The 27,253-nt window shown below is 38.1% G+C and overlaps 1 protein-coding gene across 9 annotated transcripts; it reads left to right on the top strand.

Annotated features, from left to right (window-relative positions):
• The first annotated feature begins 1,639 nt into the window (after window positions 1–1,639).
• eps15l1b (epidermal growth factor receptor pathway substrate 15-like 1b) lies at window positions 1,640–27,253 on the top strand. 9 transcript variants are annotated; one of them, XR_001663578.1, is made up of 25 exons: window positions 1,640–1,726; window positions 2,116–2,157; window positions 2,255–2,344; window positions 2,437–2,484; window positions 2,582–2,677; window positions 3,362–3,421; window positions 3,506–3,631; window positions 3,716–3,775; window positions 3,852–4,151; window positions 5,606–5,763; window positions 6,747–6,912; window positions 8,661–8,723; window positions 10,230–10,315; window positions 10,630–10,702; window positions 11,317–11,478; window positions 12,449–12,646; window positions 13,055–13,219; window positions 14,067–14,178; window positions 14,290–14,429; window positions 14,572–14,632; window positions 17,770–17,855; window positions 18,044–18,095; window positions 21,817–21,938; window positions 24,317–25,789; window positions 25,823–27,253. XR_001663578.1 is itself a non-coding variant. In XM_016677260.1 (25 exons), the coding sequence occupies exons 1-24, from the start codon at window positions 1,700–1,702 to the stop codon at window positions 23,203–23,205; spliced, it is 2,508 nt and encodes an 835-aa protein (XP_016532746.1). In that variant the 5' UTR covers window positions 1,640–1,699; the 3' UTR covers window positions 23,206–23,207; window positions 24,317–24,408. The 9 variants fall into 9 exon arrangements, 8 of the variants coding, with proteins under 8 accessions (XP_016532746.1, XP_016532742.1, XP_016532745.1 ...); XM_016677260.1 differs by lacking the exon at window positions 25,823–27,253 and adding an exon at window positions 23,191–23,207 and having other exon boundaries at window positions 24,317–24,408; XM_016677256.1 differs by having other exon boundaries at window positions 24,317–27,253.

Raw genomic sequence — 27,253 nt, 5'->3', positions numbered from 1 at the left:
AGATCAAAACAAAGTAATTTAAAAGTGTGGAGTATTATTTTTTTTAATGTCCTATTTATCCAACACTTATGAAGCAGGTTTTTACATCTACACAGTGAAATTTGTTGGCTTTCCTTTTTTTATTTTAAGATTTTTTTTTTAGATTTATTTATATAAAAGAGCAGCAATGTTAAAGCCTTGCCACAGATTCTCAATTGAATTTAAGTTTGTACTTTGACTAGGCCATTCTATCATGAATATTCTTTGATCTAAGCTGTGTCAAACTCATTTTTGTTTAGGGCCAAATCATGATGATAAATGTTCTTAAAGGGCCGCTTGTGCCAGAATGTATTGATAAAACCTGTTCACAAACTGTTAAAATATCAATGAATTCTTAAAATTAAATATTATCGAACATCTTTTCAGTCCTTCTAGGATTTTGTGATTCTTTTTGCTATTTTTTTGCAATAAAAATCAGTGTTTGTGGAACTAATCTCTGGAAATATTTGTGCTTATTTATGACAGTAAATGCAACTTTTTATTACTCGCTGCATATATCATGAACTATAATCTGACATCATTAAAGGCTAAGGCAGCTGTTTGACAGTTTTTGAGGAAAATCTAATAAACTCCCAAAAAATGTGGGGAGTTGTTTATTTTTGCATAAATTTCCATGATAATTCCCAAGAAACTGGAGGGACTGATTGATATAATTTGGCAGTAAGCCGATAAAAATTACATAGATTTGATTTTGAATATATTTGAATTTATAGACTAGCGCCTTCAAGTTCAATAAAATTTACCTCAGCTTTTCATCATATTTTCAAATAAATTTACCATTACAGACATTTTTGCCTTCAATTTAACATAATTTTAGCTTCAAATAGCTATATTTTTCATTTAATTTACTAAATTTGTTTTAGAACAATGTAATAATTTTGTGTTTTCAATGGGGACTGCAACATGTTTATTGTGGACAACAATATTGTGTCACAATGGCCCACACCATAAATACTAACATGTTTCCCCCACATTATGTTTGTCACATCTTCAAAGAGAAATATTTTTGTAAAAATTTAACGAAAGCTCTTTGATACAATTTAAGGGCAACCACACATTTCTCCCCTTATTCTTTGGCCTAAACCTGCACTTTTATTTAAACAAAACAACAACAAAAGAACACTGCAATGTTTATTTTGATTGCATCTTAATAAGCATCATATTCTCGTTCTTTCTTAACAAGGTACATTTTTCACAGACATACTTCAAACCATTAACATCATCAACAGATGAAATAACATCAATCAATCAGTGAATTCTTTGTTGTTATTGTCACGTTTACATAGGGACAACGAAATTAAAAAGATGCAGTCTACTGAGTGTGACGCATAAAAGTTAAAAAGTTAACGAAAAGTTGAAAACGACATGAATAAACAGCAACAACAACAAAAAAATTAACAAACAACACAACACAATTCAAAGTAACATAAACTAATAGCCACCAACTGTACAATTAATACTGGTGTCACTACAGGGCCTTGCAGGTACAGGTACCTTTAAAAAACAACCACACAGATAAAACAAACAAAAAACACTGCTTTCCTGCCTTTTGTTGATGACGTCACATTCCCGGAAACACGCCCCTCGCCGGTGTTCTAAAGCCGCTCGCGCCCCTTATGGGCGTGTGCGCGGCGCGCGTTCACGACACACACCAGGAAATATGGCGGCGCTCATGACTCTCAGTCAGGTAACGTCAAACAAGATAAAGAAAGTCGTACATTTTTAATGTCCGTGGTTATCAAATAACAGTGACGTTTTTTATGTGTGCTATTTTCACGTCACGACGCCATAAGCCGTATTAAGTATGTGTCAGTTAAACCGAATTAGCGAGTTTTCGTTATCCACTGAGTAAACATAGTTAGCTAGGTAGAGTTGTGATGGGTTAATTGTACGTTTCGGTGAAAATTAAACGTACCTAGATAAAAATTAAAGCTGTTTTCTTGTAGAAATGTGTTCTTTATTAATTACGTGTTAAATGTTTTGCTTATTTAGCACCAATCTACATTCTGAGTTAACTTAACTAGTGCGTGTTGACAGTTGACATTTTTACCTGTCATTCTTTTCGTTTTTTTACAGTTATCGAATGGAAACGCAGCATTTGAAAATTATTACAGACAGGTAAGAGTTTTTGTTACCGGCATTTTCTCGTTCAACTCTTCATGGCTCCTAAATGTTATAAATAATCTAATATTTAACTGTTCTGATTTTTGTGCAGCTTGATCCAGCAAACACAGGCAAAATATCAGCAGGCGATGCAGCTCAGTTTCTTAAAAAGTCTGGGTTATCAGACAGTACACTTGGAAAAGTGGGTCTTGAACTGATTGACATGTTGACTCTAAATGTATTCAGTAAATCCCATCTAATAATCTTTTTTTATTATTATTTTCACTTTTTCAGATATGGGATTTGGCAGATTCTGATAGAAAAGGCTATTTGGATAAAAGGGTATCTCAGTCATTCTTTCCATAGAGCTACTTTGTTGGTTGGATGCTGATGTATGCAGAAAGCACCAGATTTGTTCCTCTTTGTTCCTCTTTTGTAGGGTTTCTTCATTGCGATGAGACTGGTGGCATCAGCACAGGGTGGAAATGACATCAGCCTTAACAACCTCAACCAAAATGTAGCTGTGCCAAAATTTGTGAGTGTTCAAATTACTTTATCTCTAGCTGCTGTTGATCTGATGGGATTAAAATACCTCTGCAATCTTTTGGGAAAACAATTAGTGGGTTTTATTGTCTCTAAAAGGTAATTAGGCACGATACGAGATTGTCACGGTATGATGACGACTTTTTCAGGAGTTACAATTTATATTTATTTTTTAATCATGTAATTGCTTTTATTATAACAGATAAACTTATTAGTAAAAGTATAATAATGGTGGCCATAATCTTTAACTACTCCTGTGTTGTATGTTTTTACTTTTCTGCATTTTATAGAGTATTTCCAGCTGAGGTTTAAAGCAGAGCTTCTTTTATAAAAGCAATTGGCGGTTTGTCAATGATTCATATTGACTTTGTGACAGGAAGTATTTCAATGCAGCTTTTTTTTTCATAAGAAAGGGAAAAATGTAATATCTGGTGAAAAGAAGAGTTTTCACTTTTAGTATATGCTCCATACAACTGGAGAAAACTCTGATTATTCATTTTATGGCAGAGAAAGTCTTATAAAAGGACTGTAGGAACTTTGACTAAAATATCTAACAGCTTATAAAGATTTTCTTTTTTTATTTTAAGAACTTTCATACCAGTTTTTCATACGGTTTTTTCCCCTCCTGTCCACGTGGATATTACTGCATCCTCATATTGTCTCCTGTCTTTTCCAGAGAGACACTGACAGCCCGTTAGTAACTGCATCATCAACAACATCTGACTGGGCAGTTAGGGTGAGCCAAAACACATTTACAAGACTTCTCTCAAGAAGAATAAATGGACAAGCTTGTCATCTGAATGTTTTCATTCTCTCCTAGCCTGATGAAAAAGGGAAGTTCGAGGCGATTTTTGAAAGTCTGTCCCCTGTGAAAGGTCTCCTCTCCGGTGACAAGGTCCGACCTGTTTTGATAAACTCCAAGCTACCTCTGGATGTGTTGGGAAAGGTAATGTAAACTCACTATGCAACACTGTGCTGTTGTTTAACTTTTCAAAGCAATCAGATCTTGATAATTATTCTTTGACTATAGATTTGGGACCTTAGTGACGTGGACAAAGATGGACATTTGGACAAAGAGGAATTCATAGTGGTATGCGTAGATCCTTTTCATTTTTTACAGTTCCCTAAAGAGAAATGTAACATAGATGATGTTTATCATGTTCCAGGCCCTGCATCTCGTTTATCGCACCATGGAGAAGGAGCCTGTCCCAAGCAGCCTGCCTCCTTCTCTTATCCCACCTTCCAAAAGAAAGAAATCTGCGCCTGCTCTTCCCGGCGCTGTGGCCGTTTTGCCCGGCCTCGGATCCGGCCCGGCCGCTCTGCGGAGCTCTCCTTCTCTGAGGAGCGCCACTCCTCCTATGGGGAGCGCTGCATCTGCTCTGGGTGGCGTTTCGGCCCTCAGCCCCAGCGCTGTCACCTTGTCTCCAAAACACTCCTTTAAATCCAGCTCAGCATCCACTCCAGCGGTACGTCGACATAAAACTGCTCTTTTCTTTCTCCACCAATGCAATCATTGTTAGAGCTACGGGTGGACTTAGAGTTTTATCACAATATTTTGTGGCAGTATCGTGATAACAATAATAACTATTTATCACTACTTTATTAGGCAATTATCTGGCTGTGACTGCATGGCACAGCAATTATAGCACCACAAACATAAATACTATTTTTTTAAAACCTTCCTATTCATATTACACTACTTTAGGACGACAGTTGCATAATGAAGTGTGATATTTATCACTAAATTGAACAGAGTTATTGCTTTTAATGATGTTTTCACATTTGTTGACATTTATTGATATTCGCACTGAACAAACAGTGAAAAAAATAGTAAAAGTAACAATCCTGTTTTTTAAACATTAATTGGACTTTACTGTGACAATGATCAATCAAAATCTTATAAAAAATGTATCACTGTAAATGATAAACGATATGATAAATGCCCACCCATAGTTGGTGCATCAGACAGAGTTTGACTGTTTCGTATTAAATCTGATATAAAATTTGCATTGTATCTCCTTCCTTTTGTATATCATTATAAGGAAAACTTTATATTGAATCTTTATAAAGAATAGCCGAAGTGTTAAGTCATGAATGACTTGCTCTTCAGTGTAATTTTTCTTCTTAAACTTGGAGATATTTGAAAATATTATTCATCGTATGTTTTATTTTTGGAAAATAAAAGATGCTCTGCTTGCTGCATTGGTTAGTTCTATTCAGATTTTTTTTTAAAAGCTCCACATTAAATACGTGTTACAGTTTCTGCGCTTTGACTTTTGGAGTGACTAGTATTTCATGTATTAACTTCACTGTTACCAACAGTAGGACTTGCTCTACCACATTGTTGAGCGCATTGTATGTGGGGCAGTTTGTTTCTCCTGCAGGGATTTTTTTCACCCGTGACTTTCTGAGAAACAGGTTCCCTTGAAAGGGAAGCAAGTGGCTTTATCAGAATAGTTGGGACTTGCTTGCATTAATGTTTATCTGCAAATTTTTTTAGATTCGTCTCAAACAAAATGTTGTTGAAGGTAACGTTGCCATTGTAACTCTAAGAAAAATCATGAATAGTTTATAATTCTTTCAGTGTAGATGCAGCAGACATTAAACTTTAAAATGTACACTTGGACAAAATACACTGGAACTAGATTGACATTAAAGTAGCAAAAGGCTTTAAACGTAATTGATTGGACAGCTTTTTCTGCTGTCACGTCAAACCATGTTTATTTTTGAAGCTGTAATGCGACAGAATGTGAAAAATCTCAAGGGTTTGAAAACGTTTACAAGGCACTGTAAGTCTGCGGATTCTCTGGGGATTAAATGCACCACAAACATAAATACTATTTTATTTTATTTTATTTTTTAAACCTTCCTATTTATATTACACTACACTTTGTTTTTTGTTGTCTTTCGCTCCCTCCAGGCTGCAGTGAACTGGGTGGTACCGGTGGCCGACAGAGAAAAATATAGGGAGCTTTTTAAGAAAACGGACACTGATGGGGACGGCTTCATCACCGGCACTGAGATCATTGAGATCTTCATGCAGTCCAACCTCTCTCAGACCATGCTGGCGCAGATCTGGTGAGATTTGGTCAATGCAAATGGTCTTTCAGACGTTTATAGCGGCTTGAAAAGCAAATCACACTCTGATATTCTTTTAAAATGTGCATGGAATATTTTATTAGATATATTAAGGCAACAGAATATCCAGAAATCTGCATTTAAAGAGTTTTAATTTGGCCTTAAACAACTTTGTAAACACATCAACATTATTTTAGTGCTTCTAGTAAAGGTGTGAAAAGCCTTAAAATAAAATAAACTTTGATTGTTGAAGAATAACACCACACTGATGAAGTTTAGAAAAATCCAATCTGTTGATTTATTTTTTTTATCTATTTAGTAAAATTCAGCAAAATAAATGAGACCATGTGGCTAAGAAAATGGCCCTTGGTATTCCATAATTTTAAATTGTTTCATTTGTATTAATAGTCATTGTCAACAATTTTGCTACTGATTAAAGATAATTATTTCTAAATTTGATGAAATTACAAGCTGAATTTTACTTAATTTTTTAAGTTCAAAATTAAAGGATTTTCTTCCTTCAGTATAAAATAAGTCTATTTTATAATGATATCTATAAGCAATGTTTAAACATTACTTGTTTAAACCTTAATATATTTGCAGATACTTTTAATTTTTATGGTCCTGTTGGTGTTTAACTCTTACTTTCTCAATTTCTTATGAAAGTGTAAAATAAAACATTTGTTCTGTAGGAAAACTGTTCAGTTAACTGAACATTTTGATACAGAGGACATAACAAGCGATAGCAGCTTTTGTTGATGCTCAAGTCTTTGACCTCATAACTTTATGCTTAATTTTACTGTCAGAACTTTTCTTCATGATCTCTGTTACCTTCTGAATATGTTGAATCTTTCCCCGTTGTTTAACTTAGGAATTTTAAACCGTCTTAAAGCAGAGTCTTAACCAGCGAGCGATGCTGGTATTAATTCTCAGAAGCTGCCATGTTTTTCTCTTTTAAAAGGAAAAACTCTTGTTTTCTACAGGGGACTCGCTGACACAAAGCAGACAGGCAAACTGACCCCGGAGCAGTTTGCTCTGGCCATGCATTTCATCCAGCAGAAGGTGACAAAAGGCATCGACCCTCCCTCTACTCTCACTGCAGACATGATCCCCCCGTCAGAGAGGACGGCAGCGTCAGCGTTGGGCCTCGTGAGTCCCGACTCCATCTTCAGCTCTTCTTTAAGTCACTCTGCATCTTTTCAGTTTGGGCTAGCTAAAGTATTTATCAGTTGATGGTTTAAGTTTTGATCAGGCCCATCTGTTATACTTTGAAACTTTTCTTTGGGGTGCAAATGTTGTCAAATATGCTTTTTACTCTTGTACAAATCTGCTTTAAAAATCAAATTAATTCCTTTAAATATCCGTTTCTCTACTGCAACGGCATGTTGCATATTCTATTCTTTTAACTTCTCTTGAACTTTTCAGATTTTGTCCCATAACAACCACAAACATCAATATATTTCGTAGGGTTTGTTCGTGATAGACCAACGCAAATTGGTACATAATTGTGAAGGGAAAAGAAAGTTATGCATGGCTTGCAAAATTTTAACAATGACGATATACCTCAGATCCCTTCTAATTAATAAAGAGTCCAGATTTGTGGAGTTTAATCCCTGTTTCTCAAAAGTTTATTAGAGTACAACCAGCTTCATGAAGACCAAGGAGCAGCAGAAAGGTTAGGGGTCACTTTGTGCGGAAGTTTAAAGCAGGATTATGGTAGAAAGTAGGATTACGGGACAGCATTAACCAGAAGAGCTGCACAGTTCCACCTCTGAGGTGAGAGAATCTGTAAACAGGACAGATTAGTTGTATCCGTCACAATCAATCAAGTTTATTTGAATAGCATATTTAAACAACAACGCTGAAATATGTTGCTGTTCAAAGTGCTTCACATTATGAAAACATAAAAACATCATAAATGCATCACATAGTCAACAGTAGTGAAAACCTGTAACAAAAATTACATTTATTTTAATCTTAAGATTTTGAAGATGGATGGAGCTAAAAACACGGCAATCCTCAACGATAAACTGCTAAAGATGTGAGACTATGGCGACAGTTCAGCTTCCAGCAGCACGTAAAAAACTAACAAAACATGCAGCCAGAACTAAAGAGGAAGGAAGTTTAGAGTTTGTCTTTGTGATAGAATGGCCCAGTCAAAGTCCAGAATTGAAAATAAGCAGCAGAGATCAAAATTGCTCTTCCGACGGTAAATCCGAGTGATGGAAAACTGGATAAAAGTGTCAGTCTCTAGACTAACAGATGTACAAAATAAGAGGCCTCTCACCATAACAAATTATTGCTGGACAATAAATTGTCCCAGTAATTATTACAACAAACCATAATATTGTTTTTGAGACAAAAAAAAAAAAAAAAAAAAAAACAACAGAAAAATTTTAGAAAAATTCAACATGTTAATTTTTGCCTCAAACACCAAGAAACTTTTTGTGAATTTAGTAAGAGGAAGAAATGGAAATAAAACACAACCACCAAAAACAAGCAAATAAAACAGAAATAAAACATAAAATGTTTTTTGATGTCTCTGTAAACAAAATCTTAACAAGAATGGAAATTATTTAGCTCATTTTATTTATCATGCCATTAATTAACTTGTCGCTTATTGCAACAGGCTTAAAATGTAGATGCATGCCACACTTTCCAGATTTTATTTGAGCATCCATCGTTTTCTTTCCCCTACGTAATTATGTACATCTTTCTTTTGGTTTATTACATTAAAACTCAAAACACGTCGAAGTTTGTGGTTGAAACATGGCGGACTGTACATTTAATCTAAGTAATTTTAAATGCTGAGCTCTTCCTTGCTGCCCTGCAGGCCTTCAGTGCCGACAGTCTGATAATGCTTGTGCCTTTGAGTCCTTTTCTATCCTGTCTGTCAGAGCTTTATGGGGATTCTTCCTTCTGTGAGAGCAGACCTGGTTTCCACAGCTAGTATGCGCAGAGTGAGTATTTCAGCACAACGCCACTAGGTGGTGCTGTTGCTCTTTCACAAAGGAGCATCCAGCTGTGCTTTCAGAGTCAGGCCACCTGCTAGACCAGATGGTTTCTTTGGTGCCTTTCTTTGTAGTACGTTTCGTTTTGAGTGTGTGTGTGTGTTTGTTTTTAATAGTAGCATGACTCGTTTCCATTTCTGTCTGTTTAACCTTTTCACAGTTTTCACAGAAGAAATTATCATATCGTTGTTGTAAAAGCAAAGAATATATTTTGATTTTTTTTGTGTGATTGCGGGCAACGTTGTTGTTGCTTTGCAGCAAGAAGTTCTTGGGTTTGAACCCCAGCCTGGGCTCTTTCTGCTTCCTCCCACAGATCAAAAACATGACTGTAGTTGGTCTATAAGTTTGTGTGTCGATGGCATCAACTGGAAAATATCTTTGAACCCAAAAATACTACTTATCAATGAGTTCTGCTTCAAAACTCACTTTTCTATGCTTGTTGTAAAGGTGCTATTTGAGAGGAGATGTTTCCCTCTCCTTGCTGCTGGTGCTTGTAAATGAAAAGTTTTAGGAAAACCTCTCAATTTTCAGTCTGGGTTCTTTGAGATTTCTGGTAAATTATAAACTGAAGAGTGCAAGTTGTTTGTGTTTCACAGTACAGCGTGCAGAACGATGTCTTAGAGGGCTAAAGCTGGAAACGTCTGCATCTTTTATGCTGTGTTTTTGGGCAATTGTAGTCAGAGACTTCACAGAAGTAAGTTAGATTCAACACTTTCAAATGACAAACTCCACTTTTGATGAAACTGTGTGACGCTGTTGGAGCTCTGGTGGAGCCAGCAGTGCATTGTCTGAGGAGGCTAATGGCTACAAATAAGCATCTGATGCACTGCACTTTGGAAAACCATCTCAAACATTATTTTTTATTTTTCAAAATTGCCAGATTTATTTTCCTAATTCCAAATTGTGTAATTTTGAAGCCAATGGAAACTGTCAGGATGTGCAGGATGAGTAGCTAATCTCACACTCCAGGCTGGGATTAAAACTTTTCTTTTTGCTGCTGCGCTGCTAACTACACCACTGTGCAGCCCTCTGTTCCAGAACAGTGTGATGTGAAATTTTGTTACGTTTTAAAAACTTGAAGCGTACAATCAGCCCATGAAATCCTCTGCATGCATTTCTCTCCATTCATGTATTGTCTGCCTCTCACGCTCCCTCCAAGCTGAGAGAGAGCTTTCTGTTTCCTTCCTGTGACTTTTGTTTTCTTAGAAATACCAGCGGGGAGCTTTTCTCTCCGCCTTTATTCTGCTCACGTCCCTTGTTTTACTTTGTGCCCCACTTTTCATCCTCCATCATGTGTGTCAGAATCTCTTCTTCATGTCTTTAATTACGTCTGTGTCATGCAGTACACGTTCCCCTCCTGGTGTTGTCCAGCTTGTCATCTCCCCTCTTTTCTTTTTCTTTTTTTGTTCCCCTCCTGCTTCTCTTAAACGTCTGTCTCGATGTCTCTCCCCTCAGGACAGCACCAGCTCCGTTGGGTCAGTTGAGCTCACAGGCAACAAAGAGCTGGATGACCTCAGCCAGGAAATAGCTCAGCTGCAGAGGTGAGCGCCTGCACCCCGAGTAGCAGCGGGATCGCTTTGATTCCCTTCCTCTGAGGGAAAAACGAGAGAAAATTGAAGTTAAGAAATGCTGGAGATCAGATCGTTTTCACTTTAACACCACCAGTTTTGCTGAAGAAATGAAACAAAATCACTTTATAACACTTAATTAATGGTTAAAGAAGTTCCTGTTCTCACAGAATGCCATCAATCACTGCTTTTTCCAGTTTGCTAAAAACACAAATCTTTCAACACACTTACAGATGTTAGTCTCCTGCCTTTGTTTACCTCTTTTCTTTTTTTTTTCTCATTGATAGAGAGAAGTTTTTCCTGGAGCAAGAGATTATGCAAACAGAGGAAACCATAAGACAGAAAAACAGTGACGTTCAGGTAAGGTGAAGCTAAAATGTTTACAGGTTCGTCTCAGTAAATTAGAAGATTTTAATCTAACGTTCCTATGCTTTAATATATTGCATTATGGCGAAGGTGTGTTCAACCATCAGTCACCATGGAAACAATGCCCCACCGCCATGTAGCCTAGCATGTACGGAGAAAAACTGGTCTTGTTCTGTACGTTTTTAATGCTGCTCCGATTTAAGGGGAGATGCCCTTTATGACATAAATCATGTGGTGTGAATTCAGGCAAAGTCAGTAATTTGATCAACACATCATCAGGTAGGAGGTTTGGTGTCGGTTTCTACTCTAGCTGTTTCAAACTTCAGTAAATCCCGCCGTCTATGAGCCCCAACCAGGTGTGATGCGTTCAAAGACAAATCGGCTCGACTCGAACAAGAAGAAATCATGAGTAAACTGACAAAAACAACTTAATAAAATAACTTCAGCCGCTCAGTTCAATGCTCCCGATCCTCATTTCCGATGTCCGTCTTGGCACTGCAGATGATAAAGTGACTTGGTTGCAAAGGATCAGTAATGTTTTTGATCAAAAGTCCGTCAGTCAGGATGGTAGTTCATAGCCGACCTCTGTGTGTTTTGGTGAAACTCAGGACATTCAGCTCGACTTGGACAGGGAGAGCAGCAGCCTGCACAGCCTGACGTCCCAGAAGCAGGACGCTCAGGGACGGCTGGACGAGATGGACCAGCAGCGCGCCAAGCTGGAGGGGATGCTCAACGAACTGAAGCAGAAATGCCAGGAGGAGTCTCAGCAGGTCAGAGACGGGACTTTTTAAAACGGGCCTTAAACATGCTATTGATGTTTTTCACTTATAAACAGAACAAACAAAAATGTAAACATAAACCGGTAACACTTTATGAAGTGTAAACATGACATAACACCTGTCACATGAATGTTTGACTGTTGTCATGAAGTCATTAGGTAAATAATGACACTTTTAATACAAAGGTGACACTTTTAATTAACTTGTAATGCAATTTTTTTTATGTTATTTTGCATTAAATGTTTAATTGTTTACTTAACAATGCAAGATTGACACTTTTAATAAACTTTTAATACAACTTTTTGTGCAACTTTGCATTAAAAGTGTAATTATTTACCTAAAGACAATTCATGACGACAGTCGTAAGCATTTATGAAGAGTTGTTCATGTCTACGTCAGTCTTATGCACACCCCTTCGTTATCTGGTCGATATAGGGTAATTGACATTAATTTCAGTATATTGTACATATTATACTGACAATGTGTTTACAATATTGTCTATACTTGTTAAGGCATAACATCCTCTATTAGTCCAAACCATGTCCCAGGGGTTTCCTTCTCCTCCAGTTTATGCAGCATGGACTGATGAGATGAAATCTCCACCATTGCATCTGTCCATTCTTTCATCTTGGGAGGAATAGGATTGATTTCCAATGTTTCAAAATCATCCTAGAGGCCGTAATCAGTCCAACCTTAATCTGCAATCTGTGAAAATCCCTACCTGCTACTCCCTTCCTATATTTAGTCCCAAATCTTTTTGCCACAACAATTTCATATTTGTAGATTCACCATTGCTTGAAAGTTTATTCAATTTGTCAAATCTTGAGTCTGTGATTTGTTCTTGCGATGAATTTAGATGATCCAGGATGGGGTTCTCAAAGTTTTTAGTTTTAATGAAAGACTGTAATCTGTAAAAGTAAACGTATTAACTTTATCTTCGTGTTTTGTGTTCGCTCTGCAGATTTCTTCTTTGCAAAGTCAGATCCGCTCTCAGGAGACCCACGTCCGCAGCCAGGAGGACGAGCTGAGCCGCACCAAGGCGGACCTGAGCCGGCTGCAGGAGGAGGAGGCCCAGCTGGAGCAGAGGCTGGTGACCGGCCGTGTTCAGCTGGACAGCATCGTGAAGTCGCTGCAAACCACGCAGGACGAGATCAACCAGGTCAGGCAAACGGCTGAAGACAATTAAAGTTAGAGATTAGATTGAGGTTTGAGGATTTTAATGCATTTTCTTAAAGTACCACACACTCTGAATGCATTTGGTGCTCAGTGTAGAAATGTTACAACTCAGTGGTTTCGGTTATTTCCCTTATCAGTTTAACCACTAACCAAGGCTTCAGTTTTAGTTTGCAGGTCTCATACATTCCTCTTTCCAGAGTCAGAAGTTGTGGTTCTGCAAACACAAGTCCCTAAATGTAAACTCTGACTTCAAATATGCTTGTTTTCAATTTTAAGTGGAAGTAGCAACCCAATACATGAGAATTTATTTTGCAGATAAGAGTAAAAATTAGAAGCTTAATAACACCAGTAAGGCAGATGTATTTTCTGAACTGAAATGTTTTGTTTGTAGGCTCGCAGTAAGCTGTCACTGATCCAGGACACGCAGAAGGAACTGACCCAAACTATTGAGCAGTACAACAGCGCTCTGAGCGAGATCAACAGGGGGAACTTCAGCAACCTGCCCGATCTGAGCGAAGGTTTCACTGAGAGGGAGAATGGAGGATTCAGGAGTTCGGTAAGGAACCGAGAAATAAATTAGATTATTTCTCCCAGCTCCTCTCATAAAAGCCCATTTAGAGCCCAGAAATTTCTTCAGTCCGTTCCCAATCGTCCAGTTTGACATTTTTAGTCACCCAGAAGAAAAACAAGCTGAGAAAAACATTTCTAGATTTACTCTTCTGTGCCATTTTGTTGAATAAAACTGCAAAACGTCACAAAAAGACATTCAGTCTGTTTGAAAAGTCAGCTGAAACTTTGTATAAGACATCTCATACAACAGATTAAATTCTTAATATTTGATCAAAAAATATATGATTTTTAAAAAATGATTTACAAACCAAAAGCTTATTGTTTAAGTATAAATAATAATATTTAGATTTCTTCCTTTCAGCCTGTCTGCTAGAAAATGAGGCATCGCTCCAAAAATTATACATGTAAAAAGAGTTTCAGTTCAATTTTTACATATTAATAAAAACAGCATGAACAAAAGTTATTTATTCCCCTCTTGACAATGAATGGAACCGTTTTTGGTGACATTATTTCAGCAACAATGTTTTTACAATGTTTCCACTGGTATTTTGATGATTTATCTTCAATAACGAGACCAAACTCTCTGAGTTTGGCAGGCCTTCTTAAATAAAAATAAAAATGACTGTATCCTTTCCAGTTTTCTTAATTTATGTTTTCACTTGTGCCTGTCAACCAAATCCACTTTTAGATAATTGATATTTTGTGAAATACACGGAGAAATTAAGGCCTTTTGGCCCATCAAAAGACCGGCACTAATTTCTGTCTTTTTGTAACTTTTTTTAATTTTTATTTTCCTTTCATTGTTTATGAATGAATGAATTTCTGTTTGTCAGGATGACTCTTTCAAGTCGAGGATAGCCATATTCAACAACAACGGCAGTAAAAAGGAGCTCCCTGCAGACCCCTTCCAAGTAGAAGACCCCTTCAAATCTGACCTCTTGAAAGGTCAGGACATCATCTTGCTGTTATTCATTCGTGTCTTCATGCTTTCAGACGTTGATTGTTATCGTTTATTGGTAATTTATGTTGATTTATTTCATTTCTCTTTTCTCCCAGATCCATTCGGAGAAGATCCTTTCAAAGAAAACGATCCCTTCAAGGGAACCTCATCTGACGACTTTTTCAAGAGATCCAACAAGACGGACTTGTTTGTCTCTGGAGATCCTTTCAGTAGAAAACCCACACCGCCAGCCAAGGTGCGACTCTTTGTTTTTGTTTTTACTTTTAGTGCTAATTAATGTTCCCTTTGCATGCAGCTTGATTTTGAATGTCGGAGGGAACCGCAAGCTAAATAGTCTCTTAATTCTCTGTTTCATTATATTTGTTTTGTTTTTTCAGCCGAGCGCCTTTGGGAGTGGCGACCCCTTCGCATCAAACAGCTCTCAATCAAAGGATTCAGGTAGGCTGCTTGTGCAGATATTTTCTTTGTGTCTTCATATTTATTGCCTAGTTAAATATGCAGAGTTGTTTTTAACAGGCTAAATGCAGAACCAATTAAAAACAAAATGTTTTTAGTTTTATGTAGGTTGTACAGCACCTAGCAAAGGTTAAAGGTCTTCACTCTTTGTCACCACAATCTTCAATGTATTTTATTGTGATTTTTCTAATTGAATATTTAAAACATTGCACAAAGCTGTTCATAATTGTGAGGATTGCAAGTGGTCCATGTTTTTTTTTTTTACCTTTCCATACACAAGTAAAAAAAAAAACTAGCATGCTGAGAAAATAAATAAAAAAGCTAAAATGAGGCAAATCTAATACAGAAACTTATTGCATCTCCACTTTTTTATACGTAAAACATTATGAAAATCAAAATAGCGGTATATTTCATGTATATTTTATCAAAAATATTCAAAAGTCTGCCTTGATCTGAATTCAGAGCCACTGAATTAATTCTCTGAATTCTCAACTTTGCTGGGAATTTTTGTGTTTCTGGAATTATTCTAGTTTTTGCCAAATTATTTCGAAACGAAGGTCAATCCGACTCAAGTTGGATCTTTGACTTCGACTAGGCCGTCTGAACACATGAATATGCTTTGATATAAACCTTTGCCACCGTCATTTTAAAAGATATTAAGAAATGTTTCCAGAGGTCATGAAAGGTCAACCAGCCTCCACTCCCACTTTCTTTAAATCAGACAAAATTGATGTCGATCAACTCGCCTACGTTTGTGCAGAAAAAAAGTTTGGCTTGTGCTGCATTGGCCTTGAAGATATTAATGAAAGTTTAAAGGTCAAAAGGTCAACCAGCACCATCACTTTTACAAAGTCAAAATGATCTTAAAAACGTCATTAATATCTTCAAAGGCAAAGCAGCACAAACAAAAAATATTGCTGCACAAACGCAGTAGAGTTGATTTACATCAATTTTGTCTGATTTGAAGAAGGTGGGAGGGGAGCTTGTTGACCTTTCATGACCTCTGGAAAGATTTCTTAATACCTTCAAAATTATAGAGGCACAAACGAAAATATTTGCTGCACAAACGTAGCACAATTTTTAATTCAGACAATATTATTATGTGATTTGGAGAAGGTGGGAGGGGCTTGTTGACCTTTCATGACCTCTGGAAAGATTTCTTATCTTTAAGAAAAAAACAAAATGTTTTGCTGCGCAGAACATTTTACGCCATTTTTGTCTGATTTGGAGGAGGTGGAGGGCCAACTTCACTCAGGTTGGATCCTCTTGTTTGTGCAAAATCCCATTTATTTATTGATCTGATACAAGTTTAATGATTTTTAGATAAATGTTGTGACGATATATCAGATATTCAGAAGGTAACCAAAGGTGAAATCTTTCTGTCATGGCGTGGGAAGCGGTAAAAACCATGAGCTGACCTCGTCACCCACACACACTTAGATCCACAGCGTCACCTGTGGACACACCTGTGTGGTTCCTGACGTGCCCAACCACCATCGCTGCGAGTGAAATAACAACAACACAAAGAAAAGTTTCAACTAAACCTGAAATTTTCCCACCAGATCTTCAGATCTTCATTTCCTGCAGTTATTAAATGAGTTTTGTCTGATTCTCTGATTAATGCTCTTCCTGCCAAACCCGTCAGGTCGGGTCGGAGAGCAATAATTTTTGTCCTCAGTCATGCTCAATAAAATTTGTCTAGACGCCAAGCAAATTTCTTTTGTTGGAAGTTTTTTTTAGTTTTGTTTTTTAGCTTTGCTACACATGATAAGGCATTGCTCTGTTACTTCCATTTAGGCAATAAAATGTCTCTTTTTTTATTTAAAAAAGCATTTAATTTGTTTGTATTTTTAATATTTTATTACATGGTTAGCTGTAAAATCTGCAGGATGTGGCAATAAATTACTAGTAAAATTTACAATTTCATTATTTTTCTTCCACTTCACTACTCTGAGTTGGTCTTTCATATAAAAAGTCTATAAAATACACTGAAGTTTGTTTTAGTGTGGAAAACTTCAGGTGTTTTTTACAATCCGCTTACGAAGAAGCTGCTGACGTCAGATAAAAGTGCAACACATTCATCCCTTTGCTCAAAGAAGCGGATTTTTCCTTTAGTTTTCCCAGAAAGTGACTCTGTTACCGGACTTGTGGACCTGAGAGATGTCCGGTCAAAAGACTCATTCTTAGCCGCTCCGGGTGACGTGTTAGATTCAGGTTTTATTTTTGGACGGTGGGGCAAAAGGGGGCAAACAATTTTTACTCTCTGTGGCTTCAGTTTTTCCTCTGGTCTCAGGTTATTTTTAGCCGAGCACCTTCGCATTTAACTACTGGCCGACTGAAAATACTCTCTCTTCCCCCCCTCACCCTGGAAAAACAGGCCAGCAGCAGCCAAACAAAACAGAAACTCTGTGACTGCTGCTCCTTCACTCCCAGAACACACTGCCACTCCTTTACGCGCTCCTCTGTCCTCCCTACGTATCTGCTGCCATTGAAGTGCCAGGCCTCGTTCGCTGAGGAAGTTGTTTCAAGTTTGTTGGTGGCCGCTGCAGGTCGGCGCTCTCTGTGCGCTGCACGCGCTCTTCAGAGGAACACAGAGGCGACTGTCGACCTGAGCCGAGTCACCGCATCGCGTAAAGGAAAACGCCGCGCTGCCACACGTGAATGGGCCCTTCTGTGGTTGAGGCTCACACAACAAATAATGTATTGTGTTGCAACGTTTTTTTTTTTTGGGTTTTTAGTTGTTTTTTTGTTTTTTTTTTCCGCTCCAAGCATCTGCAGTTTGTTACGTTTTTTTTTGTTGTTGTTTTTTCTTTTTAATTAAGTGGCGTCAAAACAGCTCCAGCTCAGTTCTGGACTGACGCCTTTAATTAGCCGATCAGGTTGAACAAAAAATAAAACACAGCTTTTACAGGTCTACACAGAAAATCTCATGGAAAATTAAACGGTCATGCCACATTCTCTGCTCTAAATAACACAAAACCCCCTCTAACTCTTTAGAATAAGCAACATTTGGAGATAAATTTGACGTGTGGTTTTTAGGGCCAAACTTTATGATTTCTGGCTCTTTCTGTGTCTGCAACGAAATAATCCAGATGCATTTAAATTAACTCTTGTTGCAGACTTGTTTGGAAAAGCGGACCCGTTTGGAAGCAGTTCTTTTGGCGGCAAAGGCGGCGGATTTGCTGACTTCAGTCACATGTCAAAGGTGAGCTCTTGTACTCATGAATCACTTGCACCATAAAGCAGTTTTCCACTGGATCTTGTGCTTTTCAGCCTTTACTTTCACCTTGACCGATCTCTGGTGCCTTTAAAAATCTGCTGTGTTCATAGCTTTGTAAAATTGTTGACTGTTTTTCTTTCTGTTCTCTTTTTTATTATTCCTCACATGAGCAGAAGCCTGACCCTCCTAAGAAGAATGTGCCTAACCGGCCCGCGCCTCCCTACGGTAATCCCTCATTTCAAGTTCCTCTCTTTCTGTGTGTTAACGTTTGCAGTTTATTTTGCACATTAACAGGTTAGTGCTCTTCACAAGTGGCATTCAACACTCTTCAGTAACATTTTACGACATCAGTCTTTGTCAAAATATACAAATTTATTGCCACCAATGTGGTTAATATTTTGTACAACCCAATGTTGTTGTTTTTTAGCACAATAACAAATTCTTCTGGATGATAAACTGTCCCAGAATTTATTTTTATAAACTTTTTTAAGTAACAATGCAAGTACAGACTCTCAATAAGCTTTAATTTTTAACATTTAACACTGGAACTGGAAGACATTTTAAATATCTAAAATAAATAAAACAACTGAGACGACGCATAAAATGGAAACTCTGTAAACAAAATTATACTTCTTTAAACAGGCTAATGGTGACCAGACTGAAGCCTTTAGTCATGCAGTCAGTGGTAAGAAGAAAGACACGAGAAAGACAATCATCCAAATGGAAATTTTCAGGCTCGTTTTAATTTATCACGTGATTAATTGTAGATTGTCATTCAGCTTTTCTAAAAAAGATTCTTAAAAAAAAAATTAAGAATCTTAACTTTAGGCATATTTAAGGCTGTTTTAAAAAGTCTTAAATATGCCATCATTTTCTGCAGCTGATGCTAAAATGTATTAAGCCGTAACTTTCGTAAACTACAACAAAAGGAAAATAAAGCCAAACTGGTGAACGACTTGTATTTCTTTATTTTTAGTCTCTCCATGTTGGCTCTGTGTGCCCGTTGCCGTGGCAACCGACTGACTGCAGAGGTTATGTTACGAGCATATTTAGTCCGTAACGATATTATGTTTTCAGGCCTGATGTTGTTTTCGTGGTTACAAATAAGTAATCGCCCAAAGCGAAGCAATGATTACTGCGATGATTTTTTTTTTTTTTTTCTGTTGGTCATTAATTTGAACTTTTTTTGTTGAGCTTCTTTTTTTGGTGGTGTTATTAATAAAGTTATAAACATTTCGGATCTTGGTGAATATTTTCGATTTGCGCGTCAAACCAGAGGGACACATTTGTTTCAGCGTCGTCGCGGCATTCAGTTCGTCCCCCGAAGACGAAGCTGCAGATATCGACTCAAAACCTTCCTGCGATCGACTGGTTCGGCACCCCTACGATGAAAACCTGAAGTCACATGCCACATCGCTTACGATGATTACTTACTGGCTTAATCAAGTTAAAAATAGCATCTTAAGTCAGTACTTTTTCAGAATGCTTTTGTTGCTTCTGTACAATAACAGTAAAAACATTCTGAAAAGTGCAGATTTGAGACGCTGTTTTCAACTTGCATCACAGATCTTCCTCTGTACTTAACAGTGACCAGAGAAGCTTTTTTTGTTTCACCTGCAGTGTTTGCTAAAAATCCACATGTTTGCGTTTGTGATGGTAGGACAGGAAGTGATTTTCTTTTTTCCTTTCATGTCTCCCAAACAACCAGTGAACTTTTATTTGTAATCTAATAGAGCCTTAGACGAGGCTCTGCTGCAGTTCTCTAGTTTTTAGTTTGAGGTTTTCCCCTTTCATCATCCTCACTGTGTGAACTAGCAAGTCAGTGGTTCTTAACCTTTTTTGAGGTACCGAACCCCCCAGTTTCATATGCGCATTCACCGAACCCCCCGAACCCCCCGACACAGAAAATAATTTGCGGTATTCTGATTTATTAATGTAATTATATTAGTTGTATTACCTCCCCCTCGCCACTAGAGGCAGTACCAACCCCGAAAAGATGTGACTAAGGAGCAGATTTAGATTATAGAATTTGGTAAAAACTGTGAGCTTTACTGAAGTAATTAAAGACACAAGTTCAAATCCATGCTGAGAGTGGAGCTCCGTCCCGCAGCACTGATTGGCTAAGCAATGTTCTTAACCTGGGTTCGATCGAACCCAGGTTAAGAACCACTGAGCAAGATAAATATTGATCTTTGTTTGTCAGTCAATTAATTAATCATCTTTTTCAGACCACTTTTTGTACCGGGAGAGATGTAGCACAAAGTGCTTCATTCAAACCAAGGGGAAAACAATTTTAACTGAACTTTTTGTAACGGAACAACAACTGGAGGAATTATTAAAACATGAAAATAGATTCATGAAAAAATCAAAATTAGTGAGAAAATTTGAACCTACACAAAATATTTGCTGATCAAAAACACCATGAAGGCATCAGGGGACATAAAAATATAGATTGAGGTTGGATGAAACTTGATTATTAAAAAAAGGGTAAGTTAAAATAAATAAATGTAGAAAAATGTGGGATTCTGTGTTTGTATTTCTACAACAAAAAGTCCTTAATTACTAATTACAAGCTACAATGTAAAGATAAAATCAAGTATAAATAAATTTAAAAAAGCTTTAGTTACATCACTGTAACTAAACATCAAATTAAACTTTTCTAAATTTAAAGATGAGTTTGCTTTTTACCCATCACTCCCAGGGCTTTCATGAAAAAAAACTATTTTAAGCGCTCCACTTGCGTTACTGTTTTTTTTTTTCTTTCTTTCTTTCTTTGTGGGCTCATAAACTTTTTATGGCCTAAATACATGCTAGAAAGCTGCTTCCTCAGTAAGGTATGCGATTGCAGAGATAGTAATTTCTTGTTTTGATATTGTCAACAGGAAAGCTGCTGGCAGAGATATGTGAATAGTAAGAGGTGAAAGCACATGTGAACCTCCATATGACACGTTCCCATCATGCTGATATTAATAGGACACGTTTTTGATTTTTTTTTTCTCCCCTCCCCCCCTATTACTATAATAACCGATGCTGGTTAAGTCAAATTCTCCTCTGTTGGATGACAGCGAGTGCTACTTTTTCTATTTTCTTTCTGCACTCAGAGCCTGGTGTTTATCTTGCTTTTTCAGTGCATGTGAAGTCACACAACACCTACAAGCCATTCCCAGGCCATGCCCTTCCGGTGTGACCTTGCACTTATTCTTTAAGCAGAAGCCGCAGCCTGAGAAAGCTGGTGTTCCCCTTTGCTTCACCACACAGAACAGCATTGAGATGAGTTGCCACGGTTTGCCAGCGAGCTTGTTCTCGCAGCGTGCCTCTCGAGTAAAAGGGAAGTGAGAAGCCCACTCCTAAATTTGTGGGCTGCTCTCAATATCTGCATCGCAGAAACAGTTGCACAACTAATCCTGGTCCTGTGAGAGGCTGCAATTTAGTTGTTTGTCTGCACTTATGTTGCAAGATTTGTTTACAACTCCTGACACAAGTTTGGTTTAGTAATAGGGATTTAATTAGGCAAATATTTGGTTAGTCTTCCTACATATTTTGCTTAAGCCCTCTAGGTTTGCTGTGACGGCAGTCGCGGATGATGGGAACCGGTTAAAAGCAATTATTGTAAATGTGTTGTCAACTTACAGTAGAAAAGGGTGTGTCTGTTTTTTTTACAATCATATGTTCCAGAAAGCAGCACCGTGCACATTGAAGCATCAATGCATCAGTAAGCTTTACTCAAAAAATGTGGTTAGCACCTTTTTTTTGAACCATTATCGCTTTCCCCAGGGTGCCGATTCTGAACGGCGCGGGCCAAAAGCTTTAGGCTTCCTGTGAATTATTTAGACGGCCCACAATTACGCATTCTCCTTTTAAGTGTGAGCTTATTTTCCCAAGGGAGCTCTGATGAGATGGAAAGATATTTTAGGTATTTATTCATCTAAATGTTTATCTCCTCCAGTGGATCTGCTCGGTTCGAGCGCGTCAGAGCTGCTGCATGGTGTCAGTAGAGACTCTTTTATTGCGACACAGTCAAGAAAAGAATCCAAAGACTGTCCTGTGGGTTTTGCAGACTTTGGCTCTGTAAGTTCAGTCCACTCTCAGTTATCGTTGTTTTTTTTTTATTTAATGGACAAAACATTGTCGTCTGCATGAGCTGCAGAGCTGACGTCTCAGAGGTGTTGTCTAATGCTGCTGGGTCGCATTTCGTCCCTTTGCACTGGAAAGCAAATACTCACAGCGAACGTGTTTGCTGGCTGTTGACTAACAACATTTGAGAGCTTTTTTCACAGTTGGGGTGCAAGGAAGCCAAATGTTTGCATGACTGACTCAGACAGTTCTGGAGCTTCATCTTTGTCTCGTCGTATGTTTTCGGGAGGGCTGCACCGATTGCAGTTTTCTGGCCGATCATCGATTTCCGGCCTATTAAAAATCCTGACCTGCCGATTCCGATTTCAGTCAACACCAATTTCTTTTTTGTCTAAAACGCAGGTGTCAAACTCCAGTCCTGGAGGGCCACTGCCCTGCAACTTTTAGATGTGCCTCTGCTGCACCACACCTGAATAGAATAATTAGGCCATTAACAAGGTTCTGGAGAACTTATCTACACAGGAAGGAGGTAATTAAGCCATTTCATTCCAGTGTTTTGTAGCTGTGGCACATATAAAATTGCAGGACAGCAGCCCATGAGTACTGGAGCCTCTGGTCTAAAATGCTGCTAAATGTAGCAAGAAATCTGATGAGTCGCTAGCAGTGAGATGACTGTTGTTAGCAGCAAACATATAACCTGATCTGGTGAGCTGGTCTGCTAGTCAAACCTCTCACAGCTGAGCACAAGAAGGTGGCAGTTGACTTAAATGCCTTTGCCGAGGTAGATAAAACCGGTGGTTAAGATCAGCTTCACATGTAAAAATTGACCGATTTCCCAAAATTAGGGAAATTGGCACAGATAAATCAGCGCATCCCTAGTTTTCGGGCTTGCATGTTCTGCAGGAAGCGGTGATTTGTAATCCGTACCACTACCAGACGGGCAGACATGTCTGCACTTCAGGAGCATTTTCCAAGTCATTAAGTTGAAGACAAAGGCTTATCTGCTGTCAGAGGATGATTTGCCTCGGCGCTGAGCTCAACTCAATAAAATATTCCCCTTCTGCTTTCCTCATGACGGCCGGGCATGCTCTCCGGTGGAGAGATGATGCATGGCTGCTGTTTGTGTCTTTTCATGTGACGTGAATTTATTTTTCTCATTCATGTCTGCATGATTGTTGTAAAAGGGATTTGTGGGGTTTTTTTTATGAGGAGCTTTGCAATGTGATTTGTTTTGTTTTTCTGCCAGGATCTGAAGTGGTGAAGGTAAGACTGAAAAAAAGAGAATAAAATAGGTGTGGTGATCAATCTTTGCATGTGAGAAACTCGTCCGCAGCGCATAATTTGAATATAGTGAATCATGAGGGCAATTATTTTCTATAAATGTCCTTCAAAGGAAAACAAAAAAAGAGAAATTTGACATTTTGTTTGCTTTAGCTTAGCGTTGCTTTTAAAAAGTGTTGCTTTTAGCTTCTAGTTGTGCTTTTTGCTTTTTTTGTGAGGAAAATAAAGTGCTGTGCAAAAGTGTTAATTACCCTTTAATTTTTAAACATTTTGTCACATCATAACCACAAAATGTATCTTTATTAAATTTCCCTTTGGGAGCAATAAAATATTTTTGAATTGAATTGAAATTTAAAATATATCATTAGATTTAAGTGAAAGGCAAAACTGTGACGTAGAATTTTATTACGAAAGTAAAAATCTGAAAAGTGTGGCGTGCATTTATCCAGCGCCCCTGAGTCGACGTGTAGAATCAGCTTTTGCTGCAGATCATTTGGGGGTTTTTACATCTACAGACCGACATTTTGGCCCATTTCTTCCTTGCACAATCGATCAAGCTCAGAGTGTCGCAGATTCTCAAGTTAATTTAGGCCTGGACTTTGACTAGGCCATTACTAACACATGAGTCTGCTTTAGTTTAAGCCACTCTGGGTTGTTTGGGATTGTTGTCCTGCTGGAAGTTAAAGCCCCCAGTCTCAAGTCTTTTGCTGCCTTTGTGTTAAATATGTATGCCACACTTTTCAGATTCTTTTATGGCACATGTCTGCTGATTTATGGTCTAACGTGACAAAATGATAAAGTTTTACGATTATTGGTACTCCTACAAAGCACTGCATAATTATCCCTGCTCCTTTTGTTTTACGTTCATCTTAATTTCGTGTCAATTTGCTGCCATTCGCTGCTGATCGTTTCACACAAGTCCGTCGTCGTTTTTGACTTTCTGCCTGTGTAGAAACGTCTGCTTTTGTCCAGTGATTTGTCTGTTTCTGTGTTGACATCTGAGCCTCAAACCACAACCACATTCCTTTTTCTGTTTTTTTTCTTCTTTTTTTTTTTGCTTCCCAAATCTAATGTTTGTTTGTCTGCTCCAGTTTGGAAGTGAGAACCAGCAGCTGGAGTGGGCCAAGCGGGAGAGCGAGCGGGAGGAGCAGGAGCGGCTGAGGCGGCTGCGGTTGCAGGAGCAGCAGGATCTGGAGCTGGCCATCGCTCTCAGCAAAGCCGACCTTTCCAACGCCTGACCTCCGGCTCGGCTCTCTGTCCACCTTCAGTCCGTTTACAGGCCCGTCACCGCAGCTCCGTGTTTCTCAAATGACTCTAGATTTAAAACCGCTGGAGGTACAAATGCCAGCTGTAAACGGGGGAGAATCCAGACTTCATCTTTGCTTAGCGCCACAATCGGAAAGTTTCACAGGCTCCTGAACTGCATCTCCGCCTGCTGACTTTTCAACCCGCTTGCTTGGTAAACCCTTTAAGAGTTATCTATAATTATTTCAAATCCCGCGCTGCAGTAGCCACCGTCTCTTTATGTGCATAAAGCTTTCTGGGTCAATGGTGACGTAGAATTACCACTTGAGTTACCACAACAGTACTGTTACAACTTTTACCAGACAGTTGCTCAAATCTTCTCCCTCTGAACCTGCAGCCCTCAGTATAAATTAATGTGAAGATCAAATATTTATGAGCGCGATTGAAGACAAGTGTCATTAATTTTAGAGATGCACCAAGCAGGATTTTGATTTTTGTAAACTTTTCCCTCTGCCAGTATGGATTTTGATTTCTTTTTAAGAACTTCAATGCTTAAAATGTTTTCTATCCTTTCTCTCATGAGAAGTTGTTGATTATTTATGCAGATAGGATAGCCAGTGTCATTATTTAAGCTGACTTTATTAACAATTACTAAAACATTGGTCTCTGTGTTGAACCTTATTTAAGTCACAAAAGATTGTCAACATCACAGGTTGAAATCCTATCTTTACTCTTATTTTCTAAAAGTCTAAATGAAAAGATGTGAAAGTATTTTTCTCTTTAAAGCTGCAGTATGTAACTTTAATTTAAAAATTTTTGTTTTATATTAACATTTATTAAAACTGGCTCCATGTTTTAACAGTATAATCTGAGATCGATAATCTGTGTTTTCCCAGTGATAATTAGAAACAGCCAATCAGAACCATGAGGCGGGTCTTGGCGCTGTCAATCAGCAATAGGGGCTCAGGAACGAGGTGGAGGAGACCGATCTTTTCACAGACTATCTGTCTCTTAACATACCGTCATGGCGACAATTCCAACAAATATTTAAAAAATATTTCTTATAAAAGTTGCATACTACAGCTTTAAACAACTTTTTGCATTGCTATACTTTGACAATGAAAATAGTTAACTTAGCTGTACTCCTTTCAGCCCTCTGTTAATGTGATTAAAGTCTTGCTTTCTCTTGCCATCTTGCAGCCTGAATAAGAAAATACAATTTCCTTTCAGATTTTTACATCTGTACTTCCTCTTAAGTCATTACTGAAAGAAAAAAGCTAGTTTTGAGTCTTTTACTGATGTATTGTTGGCACAACCTGGTAGTGACTACTTATGGTGCGTTCATTGATCAGAAACGCGTCTGATTTTTGAGCTTCCGACCAGCCACGCTGAAAATTCGACCACCACAAACTTGTTGGTGCATCTCTAATGATTTCCGACCAGATCTTCAGCTTCTGCTGTATGTTGTTTATTTCTTACCCATTTAAACCTTGGAAAAGCAGCCAATGCTCAAAAACAATAAAGCTGATCACAAAGGAGCAACCTGAACTTGTTCCCCTGTGTCTGTGCAGCAGCCATTTTTCGTAAACTCTCCTTACTCCCAATGACCGCCCACCTTGTGCTTGTTAGTCTGTTTACCTTAAACAGCTGATTACAGGAGGTGGAGCTGCTCTGCCAGCATTAAAAAGGCACTTGTAGCACAGACTCAACACACTTTACCCCTACTCTCATCTTCCCACCTCTGTCATCATCTTCATCTTGGCGCGCGGGTCCAGTAATCTCTGCAGAGTTGTCTGAGACGGCACTCGGAGGGGGGGAGGATGTATTTATCTCATTGTAGTCTCTCAGACTGGAGCCATTCACAGCCATTTTATCTAACTACTAACCATAATGCTTTGCAACATAAACACTGGAGGACTTTTCTCTGATATTATGACATCCATATGGCTCTTAGTGTAACAGGTCGCACAAGTCGAATTAGGAATATTTTACTGTTTTTGTATGAAATCAAAGAATGTGAGGTGTATGAAGTAAAATGCATTTGAAGTCTGTTTTCCATAACCATGAGTGAGGCAGAAAACGTTATATTTAAAGTCAAACAGAAGACGTCAGCCCGTCTGCTGGCCTGAGCTTGTCCAGCTCCAGATGGTTAAAGAAACATTTTTACCCACTCCATGCTTTATGATTACATTACGGCTAAATGTGCAGCTTTTGGGCTCTCCAAAGCTGTCTAGAAGGACTTGGTGTGATCCGTTTTTCTGTTGTTACACATACTTTCACTTATTTATGCCTTTGTGTCTGCTGCGGATGAATTAAAATCAAAGCCAGTGATGATCATTCCTCCAGTTGTGACCCAGTTGTTCCCAGTGTCTCAGTGTTTGTCGGATTGATGCTTTGTTGTGACAGACTTGCACTCCCATACAACTAAAAGCCTCTTTAAAATGGAAAAGTGTAAACTCACTCTGTTTATGCTGTCGCTGTTACATTTTCGTCCCCTGATATAAGTGACATCACTAAATATTGCTCTTTCCTGACAAACAAAATAAACTTTTAGATGTTTTTTTTTTCTGTTATGTTTATGTTTTAGTATGTGGAAGATGGCTTTCCAAATCCATTCTTGCCCTCCAACACTAATCAGGTCTATCTGGCACATAATGAATGTACTGTATGCTCCATACAGGACATGTACAGCATGTGACAACGCCTTAATTATCTACATATCAACACTGTAAGCTGTAACATTGCAAAGTATATATGTAATTAATAAATATCAGCTATCTTGT

The sequence above is a fragment of the Poecilia formosa genome, unplaced genomic scaffold (genome assembly GCF_000485575.1).
Source record: "Poecilia formosa unplaced genomic scaffold, Poecilia_formosa-5.1.2 Scaffold151, whole genome shotgun sequence".
Classification (NCBI taxonomy): domain Eukaryota; kingdom Metazoa; phylum Chordata; class Actinopteri; order Cyprinodontiformes; family Poeciliidae; genus Poecilia; species Poecilia formosa.
The sequence above is the reverse complement of the archived record's forward strand: the minus strand, read 5'-3'. Positions and strand labels throughout refer to the sequence as shown.